The sequence below is a fragment of the Girardinichthys multiradiatus genome, chromosome 12, assembly GCF_021462225.1.
Source record: "Girardinichthys multiradiatus isolate DD_20200921_A chromosome 12, DD_fGirMul_XY1, whole genome shotgun sequence".
NCBI lineage: Eukaryota > Metazoa > Chordata > Actinopteri > Cyprinodontiformes > Goodeidae > Girardinichthys > Girardinichthys multiradiatus.
This window is the reverse complement of record NC_061805.1, coordinates 1,372,848-1,398,003: the sequence shown is the minus strand read 5'-3', so window position 1 is coordinate 1,398,003 and position 25,156 is coordinate 1,372,848. Positions and strand designations below refer to the sequence as shown.

At 40.6% G+C, this 25,156-nt stretch overlaps 1 protein-coding gene across 1 annotated transcript; it reads left to right on the top strand.

The window, feature by feature from the left end:
* Positions 1-1,959: 1,959 nt before the first annotated feature.
* Positions 1,960-24,925, top strand: npdc1b (neural proliferation, differentiation and control, 1b). The gene is made up of 9 exons (XM_047382000.1): positions 1,960-2,282; positions 11,076-11,243; positions 17,957-18,046; positions 18,133-18,330; positions 18,877-18,943; positions 19,070-19,151; positions 19,906-19,985; positions 20,134-20,233; positions 21,485-24,925. The coding sequence occupies exons 1-9, from the start codon at positions 2,213-2,215 to the stop codon at positions 21,554-21,556; spliced, it is 927 nt and encodes a 308-aa protein (XP_047237956.1). The 5' UTR covers positions 1,960-2,212; the 3' UTR covers positions 21,557-24,925.
* Positions 24,926-25,156: the final 231 nt, after the last annotated feature.

Here is a 25,156-nt window from a genome sequence, read left to right as displayed (position 1 = left end):
TTGTCGCCCCATCCAGCTGCTGCTGAATGTTGCAGTCTCCTATGATTGCCAGAAAAGCTTGCACCTCGTCGTTGCTCCAAGGGGGGACTTTTCCAGATATCTGTGCGGACTCCATCATATGTTTCTCTCACTGGCTTGAATGCACGTTAGAAAACGGCGGTTGTTTTTTTTACGCTGGTCGACTCTTACGGCTGGCCACGCCCACGGCCAATCAGTGAACAGCCGTTTGTTCACGTCACGTACAGTAGTGACTTTGCCCTGCTAAGAAGGAGGTACCAAAAAAGTAGGTACCGGTACTGAAATAACAGTAAGAGAAATGCTCGCGAGTGGAGCCGAGTCGGGCCAAATCGAGCCAGTGGAAAAGGGGCATAGGAGTTCTGCTGGTGAAGATTGATGGTCAAGGCTGTTGGCGGATTATTTATTGAATAGAAGAAATTAGATATGATACATCTGGCTCTGGGCTTGTTCAAACAGAAACTTGATAGGTGTCTTTTTTTCCCAGAAAAGTTGTCAATAAAGTTCACAGAACTTTTCTCAACCATTTATTAATCATCAGAAATTTCAACAAAAAAAAATCTAATCTCCACAGAAAATCATTGCAAAGGGTCCACTGAGAAACACCTTGATATTGAGACGTCCAACTTTATTCAGCTGACAAATGAAATCCTCCAATACTTCAGATTTTTTTCTTAGCCACGTCATCCATGGCTCCACAGTGTATGATAAGGTTTTCTAGAGTTGGGCGGTCTTCTGTGATTGCCAGAATATTCTCTGAGATTTCGGACACCACGTTACTGGTGCCAATTAAAACTTCTCTGTTTTTCTTATTGCAGAAGTTTTTAATCCCATTCACATCTGCGTTGCCCACTATTAGGGTCCTTGGCCCGGTGGGACGCTCTTTCTCAGGCAGCTTAGGAGAAGACTGTTTAGAAGTCGGTTGAGTCGTTGAGCTGGCTGTCACCCTTTGGGATCACAGGCAGAGTTGAATTATCGCTGTACCCTATATTAACCTCAACATTCACTTCTAGTCGATGGATTTTCATCTACAACACAGCTAATTTCTGTAAACGTTTGCAGAAGTCCAATGTGGTGAAGGAAGACATCTTGTGCTGATTAGCTGCGTCAACTTGTACTTTCGGGTTCAAATTGAAATCCTTTAGAAAAAATACAAGACATAATAATTGTTTGAAGTCACTGGTATGAAGTAGTTTTAGTCCAACGTTTCTGTAATTTTGGCTCAGAGATAAAAAGTGAAGAGTAAAAGAATGCAAGCAAGCAGGGAGTGGGGAAGAAAAGTCTGAGCAAGGCAAAGAGGGAACAGGAAAAGTGGTATTTTGAGGCTAAATATGCCATGCTTTTCACATTCTTATTTGTACAAATTTGTTCAAACTATATGTTATTTTGCTTCCACTTCACAGTCATGAACAACTTGCTGTTGATTTATCAATAAAATATTTCCATTCTTCCATCACTTATCAACATGTGTTATACAACAGAACAGAAAGAGAAAAGGGTCAACTGTTTGACTGTCAAAGTAAATATATGAAACATGGCCATCTCTTGGCAAATGTGTTCACACAGGCAGCAAGAAGACGAATAGAAGTTAATGTCTGCAGGGGTTGGAGATAGAAAAATGTGCTTTCAACCGATGATTTAAAGCTGCTTCCTGTTTTTATTTTTCCAGATCACCTGCCTTTGCCTTTTACTGCTGCAACATGTTTTTGCCAATTTTCTATATGTTTTTTTTTTTCAGTCTGCCTGACGAACTGAACCACGATGCAACCTGGTGGCACCAAATTACAAGCTGGTCCAGTTTTAACACTGCTTCAACTAATTATTCCACAGTTCAGTCTGCAGCAACTGATGAGATCCTGTCAGCGTGAGTGGACATGGGGACAAAGCTACAGCTACCTGAGTGCAGTGGAGGAGGGAGCGGCGTCTTTGCGTCACACGCTTACGTTCCTTCGCTCCAGCTCAGTGGCAGCAGCGGCAGAAGAGTAGAGACAGATCCTCCTGACCCGCTTCGTTTTGCTGTTGGTTCCTATTGGTTAGTCCGGGTTCTCTCCCCTTAAGCGCGAGGGAATGGAGGGATGATCAAGATCGGTTCATCACCGCAACATCTTCCTTCTATTTTTCCTCCTCTACCTCCGCCTTCTGTTCTCCTGTCGCTTGGTCTCCGCGCTCCGCATCCACCGCTGGAGCTGTGGCCAGGATGCGGACTCCGCTGCTCGGCCAGGCTGCGGTGTTTGCGGCCCTGTTGACCCTCTGTACCTGCCTGACAGGTAAGTCCCGCTGGGGTGGTGTTGGGCAGCTGGCTGAGAGGTATCGTGGGAGCTTTCTGACTGCTGATTACTGAGGGCAGGGTGTCCGTTACACTGATATGGCTCCATTATATTTGGGTACTATCTTCAGTCCACAGTTTGCTACACAGTAGCTTTGTTCATATCCAACTGTTCAGCGCAGAGTAACAACTCCATTATTTTTGAATGTTTTTGCCATTAATATGAGAAAATGTTTTAACGGTTGCTACCCTCGAAAGCCACAATAATAAAAGCTGTCTGCCAGTCTGTGGCCTAATCAACCTAATAATTAGTTCACAGTATTCATAAAGGGCTTTTGTGTGGTTTTGTTTTGGGAGCAGAGAATTGCGATTTTGAGGATATCTACCTTTGGGTTAATATTGAACTCTGGAGAGGAAGGAGATCTGTGCTGCTGAGGAGCATTTGATGTGGTCATACCTCCATCTCTAGAAGCAGCTGTGGGAAGACCACTGGCCGTCTGTTTAAGGTCTTAAGGTCAATGTAGGAAAAACAGACAGTATCAGGACATTTAAAGCATGTCTACAGTTGAGAAAACAAAAAGTTATGGTAGAAGATGTTATAATGTGGTATATGTCTTACTGCCACATCATCAAAGGATGATTCTGTTTGATAACAGAGTAAAAATACTACATTAAGAAATTGTTAAATGAGTCTATCAGGGAAATGTTGGTATAGAACCCTATCAAATGTAAAGCTTTTGGATCTCTGAGTACGTGCTGTCATAGCTTATCCCATACCTAAAGTGGTGCCATGGTGGCTGTCTCTCTTTGTGACGTGAGTCTTTGCATGTGCCAGGAAGGACTGCATGAGAGAATTCCCATTAGGAATGAGAAAGAAAACAAAGGGGCTTGGAGATTTGTCATTGTGTGTTACTGGAGATGCTGGTTGGTGTGTAAAAGCCGGTTATCGTGGAGGAGGTGAGAGCATCATCTGGCTGCTCTCAGGAACACATTCCTGCTGTCAGCTGAAAGAGCTTGATCAGAGTGTGACATCACCAAGTCTCTATAATGGCGACAAGCCTCTTCAGTATTTGGTGTGTGGGTTTTATTTCAACATGCTTCTCTTAATAGGACTTAATAGTCCTTCAATTAATGATTATTTTAGTCGTCTACTATTCTAACTAGAATGACTCTATGTATGTAGATGCTGCAAGACTGAAGCAGGGCTGTGCATATGAAACATTACATTTAATAAAGTATTGATATGGCAGCTCTACTTAGCATGTGCTTTGACCTCTGTTGGTTCCATGTTTGATATTTTATGTCTAAGATATACCAGGAGTGCCTGAAGGGGGGCCCACGGGCCAAAGTTGGCCTGCCAGAAATTGTACTGGTGAAAGTGTTAATACTACTATGAGTGGAACCACCAACTATTACAAATAGTTTTCTCTTATGGTGCTGACATTAGCTTTGAAAATTGCATATTAAGAATAAAGTAGAAATACAAGTAACTAAAAGAGACATTTAGATTAGATTTAAGCATATCTGTAGTTTTGCACACTTTATAAGTCCTAAAATATTATTATATCAATTTGTAAAATGTTCCATGAGCCTTTGCTGCCTGAGTGGACAGTGTCAAACTTTCTTCAAGTTCATGGGATTAAATAAAAAGTGAGTGCGGGCTATCACTCTGGCTGATGGCTAATCAAACACCAACATTAAGCGATTTCGTCAGTGCCACGCAGACAATAGACATTTCAAAAACTCTTGGGACAAAGAGTATTTTTTACTGAGATCAACGGTAAAGCCGTCTGCATTATTTGTGGTCCGTTGCTCTTCTGAAGGAGTACAATATCCGTTGTCAATACGAGACAAAGCATCTAGCCTTTTCACATTACAAAGGTGATGTCCGAAAGAACAAGACTACTGACCTGCTGGCTAAACTCTTCAACAAAGCACTCTGACACGGCCCTTGGCAGCCCAGGACAGTGCTGAATGGGCCAGCTTTTTTGCACTAATTGACCAGAGTGGGAGATCATTTTCAATGGGGGACTTTATTAAAAGAGTGTCTGTCCACAGCTGCGGCGTTAATTTACCTGTCTCAAGTAAGAGATTTCTCCCAAATCAGCCTCTCAAGAAACACTGTGACACGACGCATTGTGTTGGGACATTAAGGAGCAATTCAAAGCTAAAGCTTGTGAATTTGTTGCCTACTCTTTGGCGTTTGATTAAAGCACAGACGTTTTGGATTCCGCACAACTTTTGGTGGGAGTCAGTGAAAATATGGAAATTACGCAGGAGCTGGTCGGGCTTGAGACACCACGCAACACAACAAAAAGTGAAGATAGGTTTGGAGCAGTTGAGTGAATACTGGAGATGAACGGGCTGAGCTGGGAGAAAATGGTCAGGATAACAATGGACAGAGCACCTGCCATGGTTGAGAGAAAAGCACGCCTCGCCACACTAGTTTTCCAGAGGGTTGCCCAATCTGCTGGTAAGGTGGCACAATACTACCGTATCCTTGACCAGGAGCAACTATGTGCCAAATTAGTTGGCTTGAGGGATGTGGTGTGCAACGTTTTTGCAGTTATAAACTGCAAAATGCTCGAAATCACTCTAACACCGACAGTTCAGGGCCCTTCTGGAGGAGGCTGATACAAAGATGTGCTTTACCACCAGGAGATGAGGTGGCTGAGCTGCGGGAAAGTCCGCAAAAGATTTTTGGAGCTGTGCCATGTCATCGCTGAGTGACATGGCACAGAACAGTGACACTCAAGTCTCTACCGATGACAAATGGTTTTGTGACGTGACTTTTATGGTGAACATCACTGACCTGCTTAACATCCTGAATGCAAGGAAATCCTGAGCTGCAAGGACAAGAACAGATCATCACTCAGCTATTTGACCACATAATGGCCTTCAGGTGGAAGTTGCAGCTACTCTGTCGACATCTGTCAGCAGGTAAGGTAATATATTACACATCGCCGGCGCTATGCCCAAGCGCATCATGTACTGCGATTAGGGCACCAAAAAAAAAAAATCAAGCTCGTGAAAAATCATCATAATTATAGTGAAATTTCGTTTTCTGTTTCAGCTGTTTTTCCTATTTCTTAAAAGGTCAGGGAGACAGCTCCACTCTGTCCCGCCTCCTTTCCACCTCTCCTGGGCCCGCTCAGAGCAGCGTTGGGTAGCCCCTCAGTAGCAGCTGAGCGGAAGAGAAAAAAAGAACCTTTGTTTTTTACTGTTGTAGACAAAAAACCGAAATATGAAAAATGATGAAGCAAACGCAACAAAGACATGAGAAATGATCCTATATTCAGCCTGTTACTAACTGTCCTAATTAAAAGATTTTCTCTGAACAGCAGTGTTAAAGTCTGTTAATCTAAAATATGTAGAAGTTCTGCAGACATTGAGGATCTTTGGTTTTGATGAGCTCCTTCTAATGAACCTTCCTCAAAAAAATCAAACTTCTTATGATCATATGGGTCAGTTTCCTCTGTAAAGTTAGGACTTTTAGATGTTTTTAGGGGTTTGCATCAAACAGCATGTGAAAACAGCCCAAAAAAATAACTTCTTCCGACAGCACTTTAAAGGATGAGTACTAGTTCGGTATTACACTCCCCATTGTGGCATCCCATTCATGGTACTTTATTTCCCTCGTTTTAATCTCACTTAAAATCTATTGTCTTTCTTACCTTTCCTCCATAAGAGGTAAAACAGTTATATTATGTGGAAGTAGTCAGTCAGTCATTTTCTACCACTTATTCCATAGTGGGTCACAGGGAAGCTGGTGCCTATCTCCAGCATTCTATGGGCGGGATGCGGGGTACACCCTGGACAGGTCACCAGTCCATCGCAGAGCAACACACAAACAACCATGCACACACTCATTCACACACCTAAGGGCAATTTAGAGAGACCGATTAACCTAACAGGCATGTCTTTGGACTGTGGGAGGAAGCCGGAGTACCTGGAGAGAACCCACGCATGCACGGGGAGAACATGCAAACTTCATGCAGAAAGACCCCCGTATTTCAATTCAATTCAAAAATATTTTATTAATCCCAAAGGGAAATTAAATACATAATTTAATTTGCATAAGAGTACTAATGACAATTTTTTTAGTCCCTTTATAGATTTTTCATTAGAATATTCTTGATAATTGGCATGTTTGGTATCGGTACTATAATAAGCATACATTTGCATAGCCGAAAAGCAAAGCTCTCAATTTACCGGTCAGTCTACGTTCCTACCCTCACCTATGGCCATGAACTTTGGGTCATGACCGAAAGAACGAGATCACGGATACAAGCGGCTGAAATGAGCTTCCTCCGTAGGGTGGCCGGGCACTCCCTTAGAGATAGGGTGAGGAGCTCGGCCATCCGGGAGGGGCTCGGAGTAGATCCGCTGCTCCTCCACATCGAGAGGAGCCAGTTGAGGTGGCTCGGGCATCTATACCGGATGCCTCCTGGACGCCTTCCTCGGGAGGTGTTCCAGGCACGTCCCACCGGGAGGAGGCCCAGGGGACGGCCCAGGACACGCTGGAGGGACTATGTCTCTCGGCTGGCCCGGGAACGCCTTGGGCTCCCCCTGCTGGAGAGAGGGACGTCTGGGCGTCTCTGCTGAGTCTGCTGCCCCCGCGACCCGGTCCCGGATAAGCGGAAGACGACGAGTACGAGTAATAGTTTTACTTTATGGTTCTGGGTTGATCTGATGGGTGCAGTTATGCCAGTCCACAAAGGTCCTCCAGGTTCCTCTGCTATAGGCTGCATGCTGCCAGAAGTCCAGCAGCAGTTCACATTGCGTGTACAACAGAGGATGTGTCTCATTCAGATGGAGCTTCCAAACACACAACAGATAAATAAGACAATAAGTCAAATACCATGCAGAGTAAGAACAAAAACAATGATGCTTTACTGTTATTAGCATTATATTCTTCGCTAGAGCTCCTCTTCCTCCCAAACAAACAGGATCTCTGTAGCTCAGAGAAATTTGGGAGAGTATTATCTCCGTCCTCTGCTCCTCACCATCCTGTGGTAAAGCTTTACATAGATTAGCAGGTTGAGTTTTAGTCTTTAGTTGAAAGCTGTTGAGTCTATGCTGATGTTTCAGAGTTTGACATATGGTCACTTTGAGTCGAAAAACATTCAGCAACTCTAAAATCATTGTTACTGCAGTTTGCGCACTTATGAAACAAGGTTTTACAGTTGTGATGTTTGATTACAGTTAGAAAGCAGCTAAATGACTGCCATGCCCGTCCCTCCCTTTTTACATGAAACTGCAGCTTGAGACAAACCATCCATGACTTGTGTATTCTTACAGTGACTCACCTCCCTCTGGTGATGTCACTGCCCCTCAGTTGCCATGGCAGTTGTCATGGCAACCCATGTCCAGGTTTCTACGGGAATGATCATAATGAGGAAGCTAAGGGGGTTAATATTGATAGCAGACTCGAATTATGTTGGCTGCAGTGTGGAGCGCTCTTCCAGGGCCTGTTCAGCCTCCTCGCTGCTACACAGTGTGTAGCTGAATAGGTGTGTTCAGTCAGACCAAAACAAGCGATATAAATACTATTCCAACCATATTTCAGACAAGACACTAGACATGATGCAGAATAAATCTGAATTCAACAGGTTCTTGGTTCTCCATTGTGCAGACGTTTAACATACTGTGTTTATATTGTGGTGGAGTGGCACCGTCCTATTGGTCTATTTGCATGCAGAAGACCACATGCTCATGTTGTTCACACCTTCAGCAGCATGGTGGATCTGTTCACGTTGTAAGGACATTTTCAAGTCTAGGCAGCAGGAAAGCGTTCTGTCCCTATCATTAACATTAGGAGTTAGATTTGTCATAATATTGAAATTTGAAACTTGATGCTAGGTACAGGCAATATGGCAAAAAAAGACTACAGTTTTTTACAGAGGGAAATTGTGATAAAACTGATAAGTACATAGTCCCTAAAGAAACCAAATAATAACATTTATTATGCAATTTATCCAGCCTGTGTCAATTACAATAAACCTTTAATATTCAGACCTACAAAAGTACTGAAGACTTGGAGTACACACTGCATAACTCTTAAAATGACAGTTTCTTATACATACTTGTTTAAACTAAGAAGAGCTGTGGCACATGTTTTCTGAGAATAAAGAAGCAGTCTTTCTTTCTGTAAAACTAAATCTCTTGATATATAAATCCCTTTCTGTTCAGTTAAAACATATGGCTTTATTATTTCTATGTGATGGACTGTCTGACTCAGCACATTCAGCTACAGAGTCTTCAGTAAACATATCTGTTAAAACGCCAGGGTGACTCCTGCTCGATTTCTCTCTGTTTTGTTATGACTCTTTGATAATCTGTCTTAAAATTCCACTTGAATTCATGCTGAGAAAGTTTTTATGATCAGAATTCTTCATGTGCAGTTTTATAGTAGTGCAGTCCACATGGCTGTCAGCCTGAGGGAAAACTGAGCCCAGTTGACCAGGTCAGATTATACTGAGGTGTGGGGGCTGTGGCTGGGTCAATATGGTGTCTTTTTCTGCTCTTTCACTGGGAATATTTTGGCTATTTGTTAAATCCCAAATTCGTTATTTCACACTCTCAAATATGTTTTATAGTAGTCCATTTAATTTGTTGAGTTCTACAATTCGGCCAATGTTTTTTTGCAATGCAGTGCCCCCCCTGCTTTTAGCTTGTCATCCTGTTCTAACCCTTTACAATCTAATATCGTCTTATCTCTCCCTACTCCTCTGGATGAAGAAAATGAACACGATTAAGGATTGTTTGAATTTGGCAAGGATCGAGCTGTGATGGTAGACAGGTGGATTAAACTATCTTGTACCAGCTCTCACCCAGTAAAAAGGACCAGTGCTGCTTGATGTATCTGGAGAGTTGTTCTATTACAATATAGTACCACATGGGTTTGAATTGCTAAAAAACCATCTGATCTGGTTCCTATGAAAAGGTATCCTATAACTTAACAGACCTGTAAGGTTGCTTCTGCTGACCACCTCCAATAGCACGGACAACCGATCTAAGAGCCCAGATGGACCAATCTTCTCTACTCTTCAGTCAGACAAACATTTCCTTTCAAAAGGTCTTGAGACCAAGCTTCAAGCGCCACAATTTCACAATTTTCACATTCTGCTTTAGTACCAACTTGCTTTCAGATTCTGTTGGAAGGTTTTATCTGATGTGTTCGACTGAAAATAGTCCAAGAACAAAGTCCTGATTTTTAAAAGGATCATGTTGCCAAGAGCCCTACAGTACTGTCCTAAATTTGTTTAGAATCGGTGTTCTGTTCAATTCTGTTCATAAATTCTGATGTTTATTGGTCATCTTGTGTTTTACATGTGCAGGAAGCCTGTGTCAGCAAAATATGTTATGATCAGAGGTTTGTCCACTCTGAGGAAAGCTGTGTACCCAGCATGTTGTAGTCACCACACATTCTTGGTTTGATATAAATACAGAATGCATTTACTAAAGATAATCATGATCTATTACAACACTGTCTTCATTGCAGAAATATAGGAAGCAAATAAATATCTAAATGTTCTTGGCTCCATCTTGCTCTAATCTGCTCTGAACTTCCAGAAAGATTCGCTTTGGCTTAGAAAGGCACAAAAACAGGCTAGAAAGAGCAAAAATATTTATCAAACAGAGCCCACAGTTTAGAACTGTGTTGAAATTAGTCCAGACCTCATCAGGTGAACTGATATTTGTAATATTTTAGAGGTGGGTGGGTATTTAGTGTATGTTTTGATTATTTTTTATGAAACAAATATGTTTTTATATTGTTAAGCAGTTATCCAGTAGAGAGTGCAGAAAATATGGAACACAAAAGAAAAAAAGAATTTGAGATTTTTGGTGAATTTTCTTCATATCATACGGTCATGTTGCAAAGCAGATACATCTTATATCAGATCTTGAAAAATGACCTGAAGTGTACGAATTAGTTTAAACCCAAGATTGTGCTGGTTTTGTATTTTCATTTTAATATATGTTGGGTCATTAAAATAACAAAATGTTGCTAATTTAAATACAGGAATGGAAACAACAACACTGAGCTACTTACGCTTTGACAGGGCTACGTGTCAGGAAAAATATTTGACTCTGAATTTGACATTTGTAGTTCCTTTTTTTTTTTCAAAATAAGTTTAAGACCAGACCCACTGCAACAATAACAGGTCAAACTTAAATTCACATGTACATTTAGTCCAGTAAATCAGAGTCCAGTTTGTAATTATGAAAAAAGTCAACAAAAAAAAACAAACAACTATTTGTAGTAAAATCATTTAAGGAAACATTGAAATATTTATAGGAATAGGAGCTGCTATCTTTAAAACTGCTTGGTGAAGCTGTGATGGACAGTGTCATGTAATCCGAGGTAGAATAGGAAAAATCCCAGTGATAATAGATCAGGCTGTGATGCTAATGCTAAACTCTAATAGTTGATATTTGCAAAGCACCAGAAAGTGATGGTATATTTGGTGCTGAACTGCTTTTCCACAGTTTGTGCTTTGAGCACATTAATAATGGCTGCCTTTTAGTTTTTAAATATCTGGTTGAAATCCATTATTTTTAGAGCAGCACAATTTGTGTGTATAATGCATGCAGTGTCGGGAAGTTACATTTTATTTTTAGAGCAATATTAGTGAAAGTGAGGCTCTGACGGTGAGTTTTTGGAATTGTAGTATTTTTTTGGTTGTTACCACAATAAATACTACAAACTACAAGCAATTTAAAACTAGAACAACTGAGACATCTGGGCCTTTAAAAAAAAGTCCAACCTGTGCTGTTTCGTCCTTCCCAGGGTCTCACATATGTCCCCACAGTTTAGACTGTGCCCAGGCAGGACGACATTTCTGTCGGCCAGGCAGCTCACACTGCGGGCCCTGCTTGCACCCTCTGGTGGAAAACAGTCATGGCCGCTGTGTCGACAGGAGGAGACATGCTCATCATTCTGCTCAGCCTGCTAAAGGTAGGTGATTGGACAACTGCTGGCAGACATGACTTGAGTGTATTTTTGCTGAACATTCGGGCTGTAAAACATACATTTAAATGTAATTAAAAGCAATGCCGGTTTGATGGTGCTGCTCCGCTGTCTTTAGTGGCAGGTTGAATTTATATTTTTTAGTTTTTGCCATTATTGTGGAGTCAGATTGAGGTCCAGACTGATCATGTAGGGAAAAGTTTTGTGTTGAATACTACGCCTATAATATTAAAAAATAAAACTCTGAAAAACTTAGATAAATGAAATAACCATTGATTTATTTCATTGTGGCATCATTTATCCTTGGCTTTGCCACATTGCATTAGTATTGTATGTTTTTGGTTTTTTTTGTTATTAACTGAGAACACAAAGGTTATTTAAACACAGAAAGGGACCATTTCACGTCTTTAATTGGCCTCTGGACCATCTTAGGTCAGAGATTTGAACTTCAGATTGATGCTGCACATTTTTTATTTTTACAAACTGATTTCACAGATCAAAGTCAGTTTTAAATGTTCTTAATCTACGATAATCCAAATCTTACTCAAGGTCTAAATTAGTTTTGGTTCCAAAAGCCCAGCTGAATCATAAGCCAACTTTACTCTTGTGTTGTTTGATGATCTTTTTAATATACAAGTAATAAAATCCCATGAAGTAATTGTGTTATTTTTAAATGTCTAATATGTTGTAAGAAATCTACAAACGGGACCCTAGAAAAGATGTGAAAGTGTAAAACCTTGGAACAATAACACATTCATCAACGCATTCTGATGCTGCTATCTTGCCTGTGTCACATTCTCCCACCATCTCCTTGGTCTGCTCTGCAGACCTGAAACAACTATCCAGACTGCTGCTTTAGGCTTGGATGTTCAAGTTTACCACATGAGGGCAGCGTTGGCTTTGTAAAGCACATATGAAAAAAAGTAACCCTGGCAGAAATGGTGTTTCTAAGTTTTTTTAGACTTGAATTCACACATTCACTATTGTCCACTGCTGCTCGGGTTTGCTTTGTCCTTGTTCTAATTCTTCTTCTGGCTGCTCCTTTTTGGGGGCGCCACAGTGGAACACCTGATTTAACTAAACATTTTGTGTACAATTTGTATTCATGAATTTTGCAAAGCACCAATCACCCGGTAATGATCATAGCTGATTTCGATTTCTGGTTAAGAACCATAAAAAAAACAGCAAAATACTTTTTTCTACTGTCTGCATAATCTAAAAAAAGGTCTGTCTTAACACTTTGCATAGTATTAGAAAAATTAGCGATATGCAGTAAGATTGGAGAAAATTGTGAAAATTATGACTTGTGATAATAGAATAAATAAAAAGTGTTAAAGTCTCTCTGCTTTGGGTTCATAGCAAAAATAAAACCCAGAAAATGAGAAGTCTATCCAACCACTGGGAAGAAGATAAAACTAAATTTAATATTTCCATCATGACAATGCCATTGAAACAACGTCTTTCTTCATGAACACCTCACCACGTATTTAACTTCCAAAACCTTTGGTGCTGCATTAAAAAACAAGTGTGACCAAATATATATAAGTGATTGCATACACTCATATCAGAATCAGAATCAGCTTTATTGCCAAGTTTGTACATACAAACAAGGAATTTGCCTCCGGTACACTTTGCTCTTTTGTTCTGTTTTTGCATTACAGAATATACAAATTTACAATTTACAATATATAATGTACAATGTACACATATCTAATAAAAAAGGTGCATTTGCAACATCTGTATGCTGTTGTTTTGTACTCTATTAAATGTTCATCAGAGAAACAGCCTGGGGGAAGAAACTGTCTCTATGGCGGCTGGTTTTAGTGAACAGTGCTCTGTAGCGCCACCTGAAGGTAAAGCTCTGAACAGTTTATGTGCAGGGTGTGTGGGGTCTGCAGAGATTTTAGTAGCTCTTTTCTTGACCCTTGACCTGTATAAGTCCTGGATGGAGGGAAGGTCAGCTCTGATTATTCTCTCTGCAGTCCTGATTATTCATTGCAGTCTGGACCTGTCCTGTTTTGTGGATGATCCAAACCACACTGAGATGGATGAAGACAGGACAGATTGAATGATGGCAGTGTAGAAGATGACCAGCAGCTCCTGTGGAAGGTTGAACTTCTTGAGTTGCCTCAGGAAGTACAGTCTCTGCTGGGCCTTCTTTTGAACAGTGTCTATGTGTGAAGACCATCTCAGGTCCTCAGAGATGGTGGTTCCTAAGAACCTGAAGTGGTCCACGGTTGATACAGTGTTGTTGAAGATGGTGAGGGGGGTGTATGGGGGTGGTGTTCTCTGAAAGTCCACCACCATTTCCACAGTCTTGAGTGGGTTGAGTTCAAGGTAGTTCTGACCGCACCAGTGGACCAGCCGATCCACCTACTGTCTGTATGCAGACTCATCACCGTCCTGGATCAGTCCAATGACAGTGGTGTCGTCTGCAAACTTCAGGAGTTTCACGGACGAGTCCAATGAGGTGCAGTCATTTGTGTACAGAGAGAAGAGGAGTGGGGATAGAACACACCCCTGGGGGGCACCAGTACTTATTGATCTGGTGCGGGAGAAGATGCTCCCCAGTCTCACCTGCTGCTGTCGGTCTGTCAGGAAGCTGTTGATCCACTGACAGGTGGAGGCTGGGACGTTGAGCTGGGTGAGCTTCTGGTGGAGGATGTCTGGTATGATGGTGTTGAAGGCCGAGCCGAAGTCTACAAACAGGATCCTGCACAGATTCCTGAGGTGTGGAGTAAACCATGGCTTGTTGTTCCCAAAGATGCAGAAGGTCTTGGTCTGCACACACATGTCCTCACAGAAACTGATGTATGATGTCACCACATCAGTTAGTTGGTTTAAGTCAGTGGCTGAAGTTTCAAAAACAGTCCAGTCTGTGCATTCAAAGCAGGCCTGTAGCATCTGCTTTGATTCCTCAGTCCACTTCTTAACAGTGTGAACCTTGGGTTTGGAAGCTCTTAGTCTCTGTCTGTAGGTTGGGATGAGGTGGATTAGATAATGATCTGAAAAACCCAGAGCAGCCCTGGTAACAGCATGATATGAGTCCTTTAAAGCTGTGTAACAATGGTCCAGTGTGTTTTTGTCTCTGGTGGGACATTTAATATGCTGTCTGTATTTGGGGAGTTCATTGGAGAGGTTTGCTCTGTTAAAATCTCCCAGTATTATGATGAAAGAGTTCGTGTATTTTTTCTCCAGGTCTGTAATCAGCTCAGCAAGATGTTTTTCAGCAGCAGAAGTTCAGCCATGAGGTGGAAAATATGAGCCAATTATTATAAACGAGGAAAACTCTCTCGGTGAATAAAACGGTTTACAGTTTATGGAAAATGACTCCAGATCAGGACTAGATGTTTTTTCCAGCACTTTTACGTCTCTGCATCAACCTTCATTTATATAAAAGCAGATTCTGCCTCCTCGCTTCTTCCCCGATAGCTCCACGCTGCGATCCGCTCTGAGCAGCTGGAAGTCCGGCATCAGCAGTTCTCGGTCCGGGATGTTTTCACTCAGCCATGTCTCGGTGAAGCAGAGAACCACTGATCCACGGAGGTCCGTGTTTTTACAGGTGAGAAGAAGCAGCTCGTCCATCTTGTTGTTGAGAGAGCGGACATTTCCCAGATGGGCTGAAGGCAGTGGTGTACGAAGTCCTCTTTTGTGGAGCTTTACCAGCACGGTTTCCCCTCCGACGCTTTCAGCGCAGGATCCCATAGAGAGCCGCAACTCCGCTTGCCAGAAGCTCAGTGAAGCTCGGATTGATGAAAGATGGTAAAAAAAAAACCAAGAGATGACTCTCTGATGTTGAGAAGTTCCTCTCTGCTGAATGAGACCACAGTAATGTGGCTCGAAAAACATAAAAACACACAAAATACAAAATGAAAGAGAGAGCGAAGCTCAGAGGCTGCCATCGTCGGCGCCATCTTGTATATATCGCTACAACAATAGATTTGTGATGTATTGTGCAGCCATAGTTAGTAGTAAAATATAGCTATGATTTTTGTTTCTCAAAAAGACAGTTTCAGAGGATTGCTTCAGGGTCAAGACATAAAAAGTCTTAAATTTAAAAATCTCTCTTTAAGTGCTTAAAAGTATTAGAATGGGTCAGATTTTCTATACCTGGTCCTAAATGACCTGAGACTACCTCTTAAATTCATACGTTGTAGTTCAGGCTGAGGGATCTGGGCATTATTACACTTTGACAGAACTCTACAACTTATTTTCTGCTCATGAAAATTGCCTTTTTTAGATTAAGGGAATTAAAATCAGCATGTTGTTATGTTATCCACTGACAGCACCTTTCTCCTGGAAACCCTGAATCAAGTTGGGACATGTGTAAAACATGAATAAAAACAGAATACAATAATCTGCTAATCCTATTCAACCTATATGCAGTTCAATCCACTACAAAGACAAGATATTTCATGTTAAAACTGATGAACTTCATGTTTTTGCAAATATTCACTCATTTTGAATTTGATGCTTGTGACACTTTGCATAAAGCAGTGGCAGAGGCAACAAAAGACTGAGAAAGTTGAGGAATGCTCAGAAAACACCTGGTTGGAACGTCCCACAGGTGAACAGGTTCATTGGAAACAGGTGAGTGTCATGATTGGGCATAATAGGAGCATCCCTGAAAGGCTCAGTGAATATTTGCAAAAAAAACCCAAAGTTTATCAGTTTGAACAATATATATATATAGGCTGAACGAGACTGGTAAATTATTGTATTCTGTTTTTATTTACATTTTACACAAAGTCCCAACTTTATTGGAATCAGATGTAACATGGTTAGGCATAAAAACAGTCATTACAGGAGTTGGCTGATAAACTCTTAAAAACATGACTCTACCAGTTTAAATTATTTTACCAAAACTCCATGACATCTGGACACCAGATAAGCTTTATCAAAAAGGAAAGTTTTAAGCCTAGCCTTAAAAGTAGACAGGGTGTCTGCCTCACGGACTAAAACTGGGAGCTGGTTCCACAGGAGAGGAGCCTGATAACTAAAGGATCTGCCTCCCATTCTACTTCTAGAGACTCTAGGAACCACCAGTAAACCTGCAGTCTGAGAACAAAGTGCTCTGTTAGGAACATATGGACCAATCAGATCTCTGATGTATGATGGAGCTAGATCATTAAGGGCTTTATATGTGTATTTATTTGCCTTGTCTAGCATGATTTTCAAGAAAATTAAACATACACAACACATCTATTTGGTTATGTTTAGATTTTATTGCACCAAACAGGAGAAGGAAGGGATGTTATGTTGAATCTGACTACTTGAGTGAATTCTTTATTTTACAGGTTTGCCAGTAATCAGGTTTGGGTATGGCTACTAAATCTAAACCAAAATCCAAGAAATCAATTCTATTCTTGCAGAGCTACATTACTTAGGATAGCTTTTTTAAAATAAATGAAGTCATCATTTGACAACTGCCTTTTGTGTTTATACACCTTATATTTGTCACTTATTAACATTTGTTTAATGATCTGAAACATTTAAGTTTGACATAAATACTGACGAAGTCTGCAGCCAGCTCAGTGCTTTACAACCTTTAAATGTTTGGTAACCTACATGGAAAAGCACTGAAGTCACATGTCAGAGCTGGAAAACCTCAAATGAAGTTGGTTAAATAAAGATTTATCAACTTAAGTTACTGAATAAGTGACCAATTATTCATTAATTGATTTATTCAGTTAACTTACTCAGGTTATTTTTCATTATTTTTTCAGTCTTGAGTTTAAACCATGAGGATATTAAAAAGGTCTTAATAAACTCTAAATTTAATTTGATGACGAGTAATTTAAATACAGGAATGGAAACAACAACACTGAGCTACTTACGCTTTGACAGGGCTACGTGTCAGGAAAAATATTTGACTCTGAATTTGACATTTGTAGTTCCTTTTTTTTTTCAAAATAAGTTTAAGACCAGACCCACTGCAACAATAACAGGTCAAACTTAAATTCACATGTACATTTAGTCCAGTAAATCAGAGTCCAGTTTGTAATTATGAAAAAAGTCAACAAAAAAAAACAAACAACTATTTGTAGTAAAATCATTTAAGGAAACATTGAAATATTTATAGGAATAGGAGCTGCTATCTTTAAAACTGCTTGGTGAAGCTGTGATGGACAGTGTCATGTAATCCGAGGTAGAATAGGAAAAATCCCAGTGATAATAGATCAGGCTGTGATGCTAATGCTAAACTCTAATAGTTGATATTTGCAAAGCACCAGAAAGTGATGGTATATTTGGTGCTGAACTGCTTTTCCACAGTTTGTGCTTTGAGCACATTAATAATGGCTGCCTTTTAGTTTTTAAATATCTGGTTGAAATCCATTATTTTTAGAGCAGCACAATTTGTGTGTATAATGCATGCAGTGTCGGGAAGTTACATTTTCCCATTTTGTGTGTGTGTGTGTGTGTGTGTGTGAGAGACACAGACAGACAGACAGACAGACAGAGAAAGAAGTGGCTCTTCCACAGGCTTGTGTAAACAATGAATGGATAAAGACTAAAACAGAGCATCATATAGCTTCATATTAAAGTCTTCCTCTCTGTTTGTGTTTTCTGACTGGTAATAAGTCTGATTTTTAGGTGGTGGCAGATCAGCGATCAGGGCCAGTCACATATAAAATCAGCTGGTTCCAGTCATCAGTCGATTTCTCTGAGCTTGTCTGATTTTAGCCCTTGTTTCACTGCAGGTAAGGAGAGGACCTACCCTGAGCTAGATGAGGAGATTGACTTCCTGTCGGCCATCATCAGTGAGCAGAGAACTGAGTCCAGGATGCCAGGTACTTGAAAGTCTTCCCCTGCTTTTGTTTTGCACCACAACATCTTGCTGCTATATTTGGTCCAAGCTTGTCTTCCTGTGTCTCAGCCCCACCATCCCAGTACTTTAAGTTAAAGAAGCTCATCGAGCCAAGCTCGGTGCACAGAGGATCCCCCACAGAGCAGCCCACCAGCCTGAGCAACCTACTCAACACTACAACTCCACCTTCCAGCACCAACCACACTCCTGGTCTGCTCGGCGACCCCCTTATCATCGCCTACCCCTCCAATGACCACGTGTTCATCAGTAAGTCTCTCTGTTAGCCATGAGGAACTCTCTGTGACCTTAAGGGTCAGCGCAGAGGGAGGCATACAGTTTGAAAAGCACTTAGGTAGATGTTTTAGAAGGTTCCTGAAGGAAGGAACAAAGAGGATGAATGCTTACGATTTCCAGTGCTCAGTGTAGACACAATCAAACCCACTTCCCTCTGCCTGTTTTTGGACCTAAACATGTTAGAAAACACCCGTCTTATACAACAGAACATGCCCTACTTTCAATAAACTGCCCTTGTTGTAAAACATTCATCTCCTTGACGTGAAGAGACATTCTACAGTCTCCAAGTAAAATTTAAGCATCTTAGTTGAAAGATGTCCTTTGTGAGTGCTGCCTGCTCTGAAGTCTTGTGACTGAGCTGATCCATTACAGTGCATTAGTTTTGCCACGCTGCATCACTGTGTGCACTGTTATCCTCAGTGTGGAGGCTGCAGCTCTCAGAGATCATGTCTTCCTCCGACCGTCACAGACCTGCACCTCATTCCCTCTCTCTGATCTTTTGCTTCTATGTGTTCTCAGTTATTAGCAGCGTGTTCATCGCAGCGGGTTCACTGGCCTTGATCATAGCAGGAGTCTGTTGGATCAGGTAAGACGCCTCCTCCTGACTCTTCTACTCTTGTGTACACTTTTTCTTACCTGCTGCATGCTTACGTATCTTTGTATGTGTCAGAAAATATATTTAAGCTCCAAGAGTTGATTTCTTTTGTTTTAGACTGCAGAAAGGTGTGCGACTAACTCAGAAGGTGGACTACCCTGCATATGGCATGATAAAAGCCCAAACCTTTGGCAACTTTGTGAGTAGTACTCATCTGAAGAACACAGACAGGATAAAACATGGACAAGACACTTAAGTTTCCTAGCAAAACATGTAAACATGTACAAGCAACTTATATCAGGCTAAACAAAAGATATCAGACGTTCAGTGCTCAGATAACATGGTGCTTATTTTGGTGTGACTCTTATTGTAAACAAGTTTTGGCGTCTCTAATGATGACAGTGAGCACATGTAAACATAAAACCATCTGTTTCTTTCCATGCTGCGCTTCTTGGTATTGTAGTTTTTTCAAATCATGTTTTACACGCGAATAAAAATGATATGTTCCTCTGCAAATCTGCACACGACTACTCTGATAACTCCATCATAGAGAGAACAAGCTTTCTGCTTTAAGCCTTCCAAACAGACCATACCACTTCAGTTCTTCTTTCCAATGAACATCAGCATTTTATGTGCTCACTGTTTAATCTTTAAGTATTTTTTCATGTTAGTGAAGTCCTGATGAGGAAAATCTAAGAATTGAAAATGGGTGCATGTATGTATGTATGTATTGCTACATATAAAGCAGTTCATCTAAAGTCAAAACAGCTTTTTTTAGTCATTCTCATAGCTTGCATTGTCTAAAGTGCACTGGTTAAAGGTATTAGCAAAATATTGATTAGGTCAGTGGTGCAACTTAAACAGGTGAAGTAAAGACTCATGATCCTGCTGCAAAGGAAATGTCAGCTCTACAGTTTGACTGCATGTTGATCTGACTATTTGCTGTCTTTAAGCCTGGGGACAAGAAGCTGGCCCACAGTGCCCAGATGTACCACTACCAGCACCAGAAGCAGCAGATGCTTTCCCTGGAAAAGTGAGTCACCTTCTTTGCCACGTATTTTACTGGGCTGGCTCTGTTTTGTGCTCCTATCTCCCTGCCCCCTCTGCCTCGTCAAATCTGTGTTATTTCTGTTAAATATTTAATGACTCTGTGTTTCCGTGTGTGTGTTTGACCTCTGTAGAAGCAGGGATGAGCCCAGGATTCCTGACTCAGGAGCATCAACGGATGAGGAGAACGAGGATGGAGATTTCACTGTGTACGAGTGTCCTGGGTTGGCACCAGTGAGTACACACCCTATTTCACATGATATATCAGTACTTAGATGGGTGAAAAGTAGCTATGCAATAAAAACATCTGATGGCTGCCAACGAGTCATCAGACGGCGCTGTGGGATTTGTGATAGCCACTCTAAAACATCGTGTTTGTTGTCCTTGAGCTGCCATTGGATGATGTTCTCACGCTTCAACTTACGTTTCTTCAGACAATACGATATGTCTCCAAAATGAAGGTCTTTGTCTCTGTGGGCATTTACAAACTGTAATGTGACTTTATATGTTGCTTTGGGAGTAATGGCTTCTTCGTCACTGAGTGGCCTTTCAGTCCATGTTGGTACAGGACCCATTTCACTGTGGATAATAACAGTCCTAATAGCCTTAGCAGCATCATCACAAAGTCTGCTCATTTTGTTCTGAGACTTATATACACATGTCAAACTAAAATACCTTCATCTCTAGAACAGAGAACCCGTCTACTTCCAGAACAGCATCATGGCTGGACATTCCCATGCTGTTTATACTCACAAATAATTGTTTGAAGAGATGAATATGGAACCCTCAGGTATCTGAAAAAAATTCCCCCAGACAAACCAGACATGTGGATGTCCACAGTTCCCTTCCTGGTATCTTGGCTGATTTGTTTTGCTTTAATAATTTTCTGTTATGTCACACAAGGAAGCAGGGGGTTTGAGGTGCTATATTAAAATACAGTCACTGTTGCAGTCATTTATTTAAATACATCCACCCATGTCATCACCATCTAAGATTTCCTACATTTTTTAATCTTACTGTAGGTAAAGGTCTGACTTGGAAGAAAATAATAAATGCTCTCGCTCTCATTATTCTGGCCTGTAGAAAATATAAATCATTTTTCTAATCCTAACTGACCTAAAACTGGAAACGTTTATTCTGATTTCATACCAGGAGGTGAATGTAAATATCTGGGCTCAACTTTTGAATTATGTATTATTTTGATTAAAACTTCCACCTTCAACATTTCTGTTGATCCTAATTGCTTTTCCTGTTAAACCAAAATTAATCTGAAAGACATTAAACTGAGCCACATAACCATATTTTCTTATGGCAGACTATGAGATGATGTAAAAGAATTACTTTATTTCATTTGTTGTCAAAGAAATTTCGCTGCCAGGTACAGACTGATGTGTTGTCAAATGCCCTGTATGAAAAGACGAAGTAAAATGTATTTATTCATCCAGTGAATAGTATGTATAGTCTTGTGTTGTTTTTGTTGTTCAGACAGGAGAGATGGAGGTGAAGAACCCGCTGTTTGACGACTCCAACCTTAACCTGCAGAGATTCCACAAGTAAACCTGGACCTTCACATGATTTCCACTTCAACTGCAGCACCTGTGTGTACTGCTCCCTGAATTTACATACATGTACACACTCAACGTGCACTGATATACTCAGTCCAGCCTATCTGGAGAGCCGGACCGAAATAGTGAGGTCCTGTACGGTGGAGGAGGAGGAGGAGGGAGGGAGGTACACATGGAAATGTTGGGTTCATGTTTGCAGTGGTACTGAATGCGAGTCTCGTGCTCTGCAGTCTTGTTCAGTTTCATTTTCAGTTCAGCGGTAAATCTGAGTTTGTTGGATCTAGATGGGGTGAATTTGTGTTGATCAGCTAGCAGACTGCAGTGCAAACGGTTTCTGGAGCCACTGGATTACAGTATTAATCGTGAGTTGATTTCTGGCTGTCCTCATCTATTCATCAGTAAATGCTCCTTTGTTCACTGAGTTCTAACTGCGATCTTTGGTTTTATTATGACATTTGGTTTTGATTTTAAAAACAAGAGCAGTTTTAATGTTTGATGAGCACTCCTCCATGCAGCACCCTCACCTGTATCAGAATGTTATGTAGCCAGTGTGTTCTCAGTCTAGTTCCTCTATGCATGAAATGATGATGCTATGTAACAAACCCGAGTCAATATGCAGTTTGTACCTCAAACCTGCTGCTAATATTTATCCTATACATATACTGTATGTATATAAATGATTTCAAAGTTATTTGAAACGTCTCTATCTGAGCTCTGAAACAGAGAGTCCTTCCTGTACTGATGGGATCTGGCTAACATGGCTTGTCTCCATGGTTTTGTGATGTGTAAAAAGCAGCTGATGCAAACGGGACAGCATTGATCCGATCCGTTACTGGTTCCTTTGGCTTCCTGAATGCCGGGACAATCTGTCTGCTGTTGCTTTCTTTATTTTCAGAGATCTATACAGGTGGTTAGAGCTCTGCCTACTATCAGGGTCCAAACATATTTCCATGATATTTCTAGCTGTTATTTTAAGATGGTGGAGGTGTTTTATGTCAACGGGAGAAGCAGAAGGAGTCCATACAGCTGTGGGACCTTTGTAAGAACTAGAGATGCACCCATCAGATTTTTGTGGCCAATTTCTAATTTCAGTTCTACTCGAGCTTTATCCTGCTTATACCGATTTTAGCTTACTCTGATGTCTCTTTAAAAACTATGAAAAGATACACATAAACAGCAATAGACACAGATATTCTTTAGCCTTCCTGCAAATTAAGGGTCAAAAAGGCAACAATGGAAACAGTACAGCTCGTTCATTTGTTCATTTGCACTGGAGTTCAAAGTCTGACCAGCAGGTCTGTCACAGTCTCAGGCAAGATGATTGGCTGACAGATAAATAAATACATGATGTGCTGAATCCATTTCACTTTTAACATAAAAACATTTACATTTCAATTATTTATTCCCACAATTATTCATTTAAGTCATTTAAACTGAAATAACTCTAGATTTTTTTTAATTTAGTGTATGCATTTCTATTTTATTTAAATGATCACTTTTATAAATCTTTATTTAAGAACCTATTTAGTTACTGAATTTTATCACTTTTGGCCTACCGTGCCTGATGTGAGCAGTCACTAAATATTTAGATCAGCAGCAGAGATGACATCAGGCTTTAAGTGTGAGAGAGAAGAAGATGTAAAATTGGTTTTACTATTTTAAAACTATGACACTGCCTTTAGTGTCTTTTATTCACAAATAGATCTGGAGACTGAGAAAACATGACCGTGCTGAAAGCTAAACCTTGCCTCACTAACTGTTAACAGCCATCTCTGTGTGTATATTCCAGGGGATGTAGATCATTATGTTAAATGTGAAATTTCCAAAAGGCTGCCAACATTTCCAAATCCAGAATGTTACCTGACACAGAGGTTGGAAAGTCAAAGGAAATAAAACAGTGAGACTTTATTGTACTCTATTCAGCCTTCCTGTTATCTGCGGAAAGCTCTCTCTTGCAGCCTGGATAGACCGCAGGCATGTCTTGACACGATATAACAATAACAGTTTACATCTCTTTCTCAACATCTTTTCTGATTCATTTTTGAACACCTCACTGATACTGAAAGCTAACTCCTGTCATCAATCTCCAAGTAACAACATTCACACCTAAGAGTGTGTTGTCAGTTTGACCTGGTAGCTTAGATACGGTGTGTTTGCTGATTAAAAAAAGATCAAACTATGAGCATCTGATCAACTGGTTCAGGCCACGCTAAGCTGAAAATTGGCTGATTCTGATCACTGGCCAATTTCTTGGTGCATCTCTAGTAAAAACACAAATGTCTTCATCCTATTGAGTCCTAACTGAGAAAAGGTTTTTAAAATCCAAATAGTCTTACTGCCACAATTTTTAAAAACAAAAGTGAATATTCAAAACTGAGTTTAAACGGTCCAGATTTAAAAATTATTGACCTCAGAAATATGCTTATTATGGCTGTGGAGGAATGAAATTCAACATAACATGAAGCTGAAAGTCAAACATATTGCAATTTCATTATAATCAAAACACAACACCAAAACATCCCTTTTTTCTGACCTCTGTATTAGTGACTGAGGACTCAACAAGCTGATGACTGAGTGGATGTTTTATTTAAACAGTTATAGTACAGGCATTTAGATATATTTAATATAGCTGTCTTGTTTAAGTGATGTATTTGAATGGAACTAACTGTATTTGTAAAGCTGCTAAGAGCACTGTTACCGCTGTCCACCTCAGATCAATGTTCTCTGCTTTTCCTTTGCTAAAGACAAGCTCCTCACCTGTGAGAGCTACAATGTCTGAGCCTGGATGTACACAGCTGCCTGTTTGTGGCTGTTCAGCAGCAGAGCTCATAGATTTTACTGCACCTCCAGGGTGGGCTTCAGGGACACTGGTGAGACAGGAAAGCTATGCAGGAAGCTGGGAATGAACTTCTCGCTTTGTCTCATCATCGGTGGACATGTGAAGAAGCTTGTGTTCTGTCACCAGCCGGGACACTTCCCCAAATAGGACAGGCAGCACAGAAACACCTCCAGCAGGCAAGGTTTCAGTGTTTAAAAGACTATTTTATCCAAACTGACAGAGCTTGTGGAACAAAATGGACAATTCCCGGGGCACGCAAAGCAAAGATCAAATTGTCATATTGTGTTTTTTATGTTAAGATGCTGTTTATTCCCCCGTGCTTAAAAGCTAAACATAATCCTTGTTGTTTTTTTTGTCTTTTGGTTTTTTTCTTTCGGATTGACAGATCTGTGAAGGAACGTTAGAACAGGTAAATAACTTTGATAGAAACTGTCTTTGGCCTCATATGTTCCCACCTTGTTTAGCTTGCATGTGCATATATCAGAGCTGTAATAAAAGAAATAAATATTTATAAGATCTTAAGTGAAAACTGCTTTTGTCTTCATTTTTCAAGGAACAGACATGGATTCCAGTTTAAAATTTCCAGGAAACAGTTTAGTCGTGTTTAAAGGGAAAAATAAAATCATACACACACACTCAACTTTGGTTCATACACTGAGTGTGCATGAAGAATAATGTCTACTGTCGAAAACAGCAACCTCCAGCATGTGAGTTTCAGAAGTGGGAAAAGCCACAGGCTGCCTATTTCTACTA

Coding starts and splice junctions, on each gene's coding strand:
- npdc1b (XM_047382000.1), top strand. CDS start 2,213: ATGCGGACTCCGCTGCTCGGCCAGGCTGCGGTGTTTGCGGCCCTGTTG. Junction 18,944..19,069: donor GCAGGAGTCTGTTGGATCAG/GTAAGACGCCTC, acceptor CTTTTGTTTTAG/ACTGCAGAAAGGTGTGCGAC. Junction 19,986..20,133: donor CAGATGCTTTCCCTGGAAAA/GTGAGTCACCTT, acceptor TGACCTCTGTAG/AAGCAGGGATGAGCCCAGGA.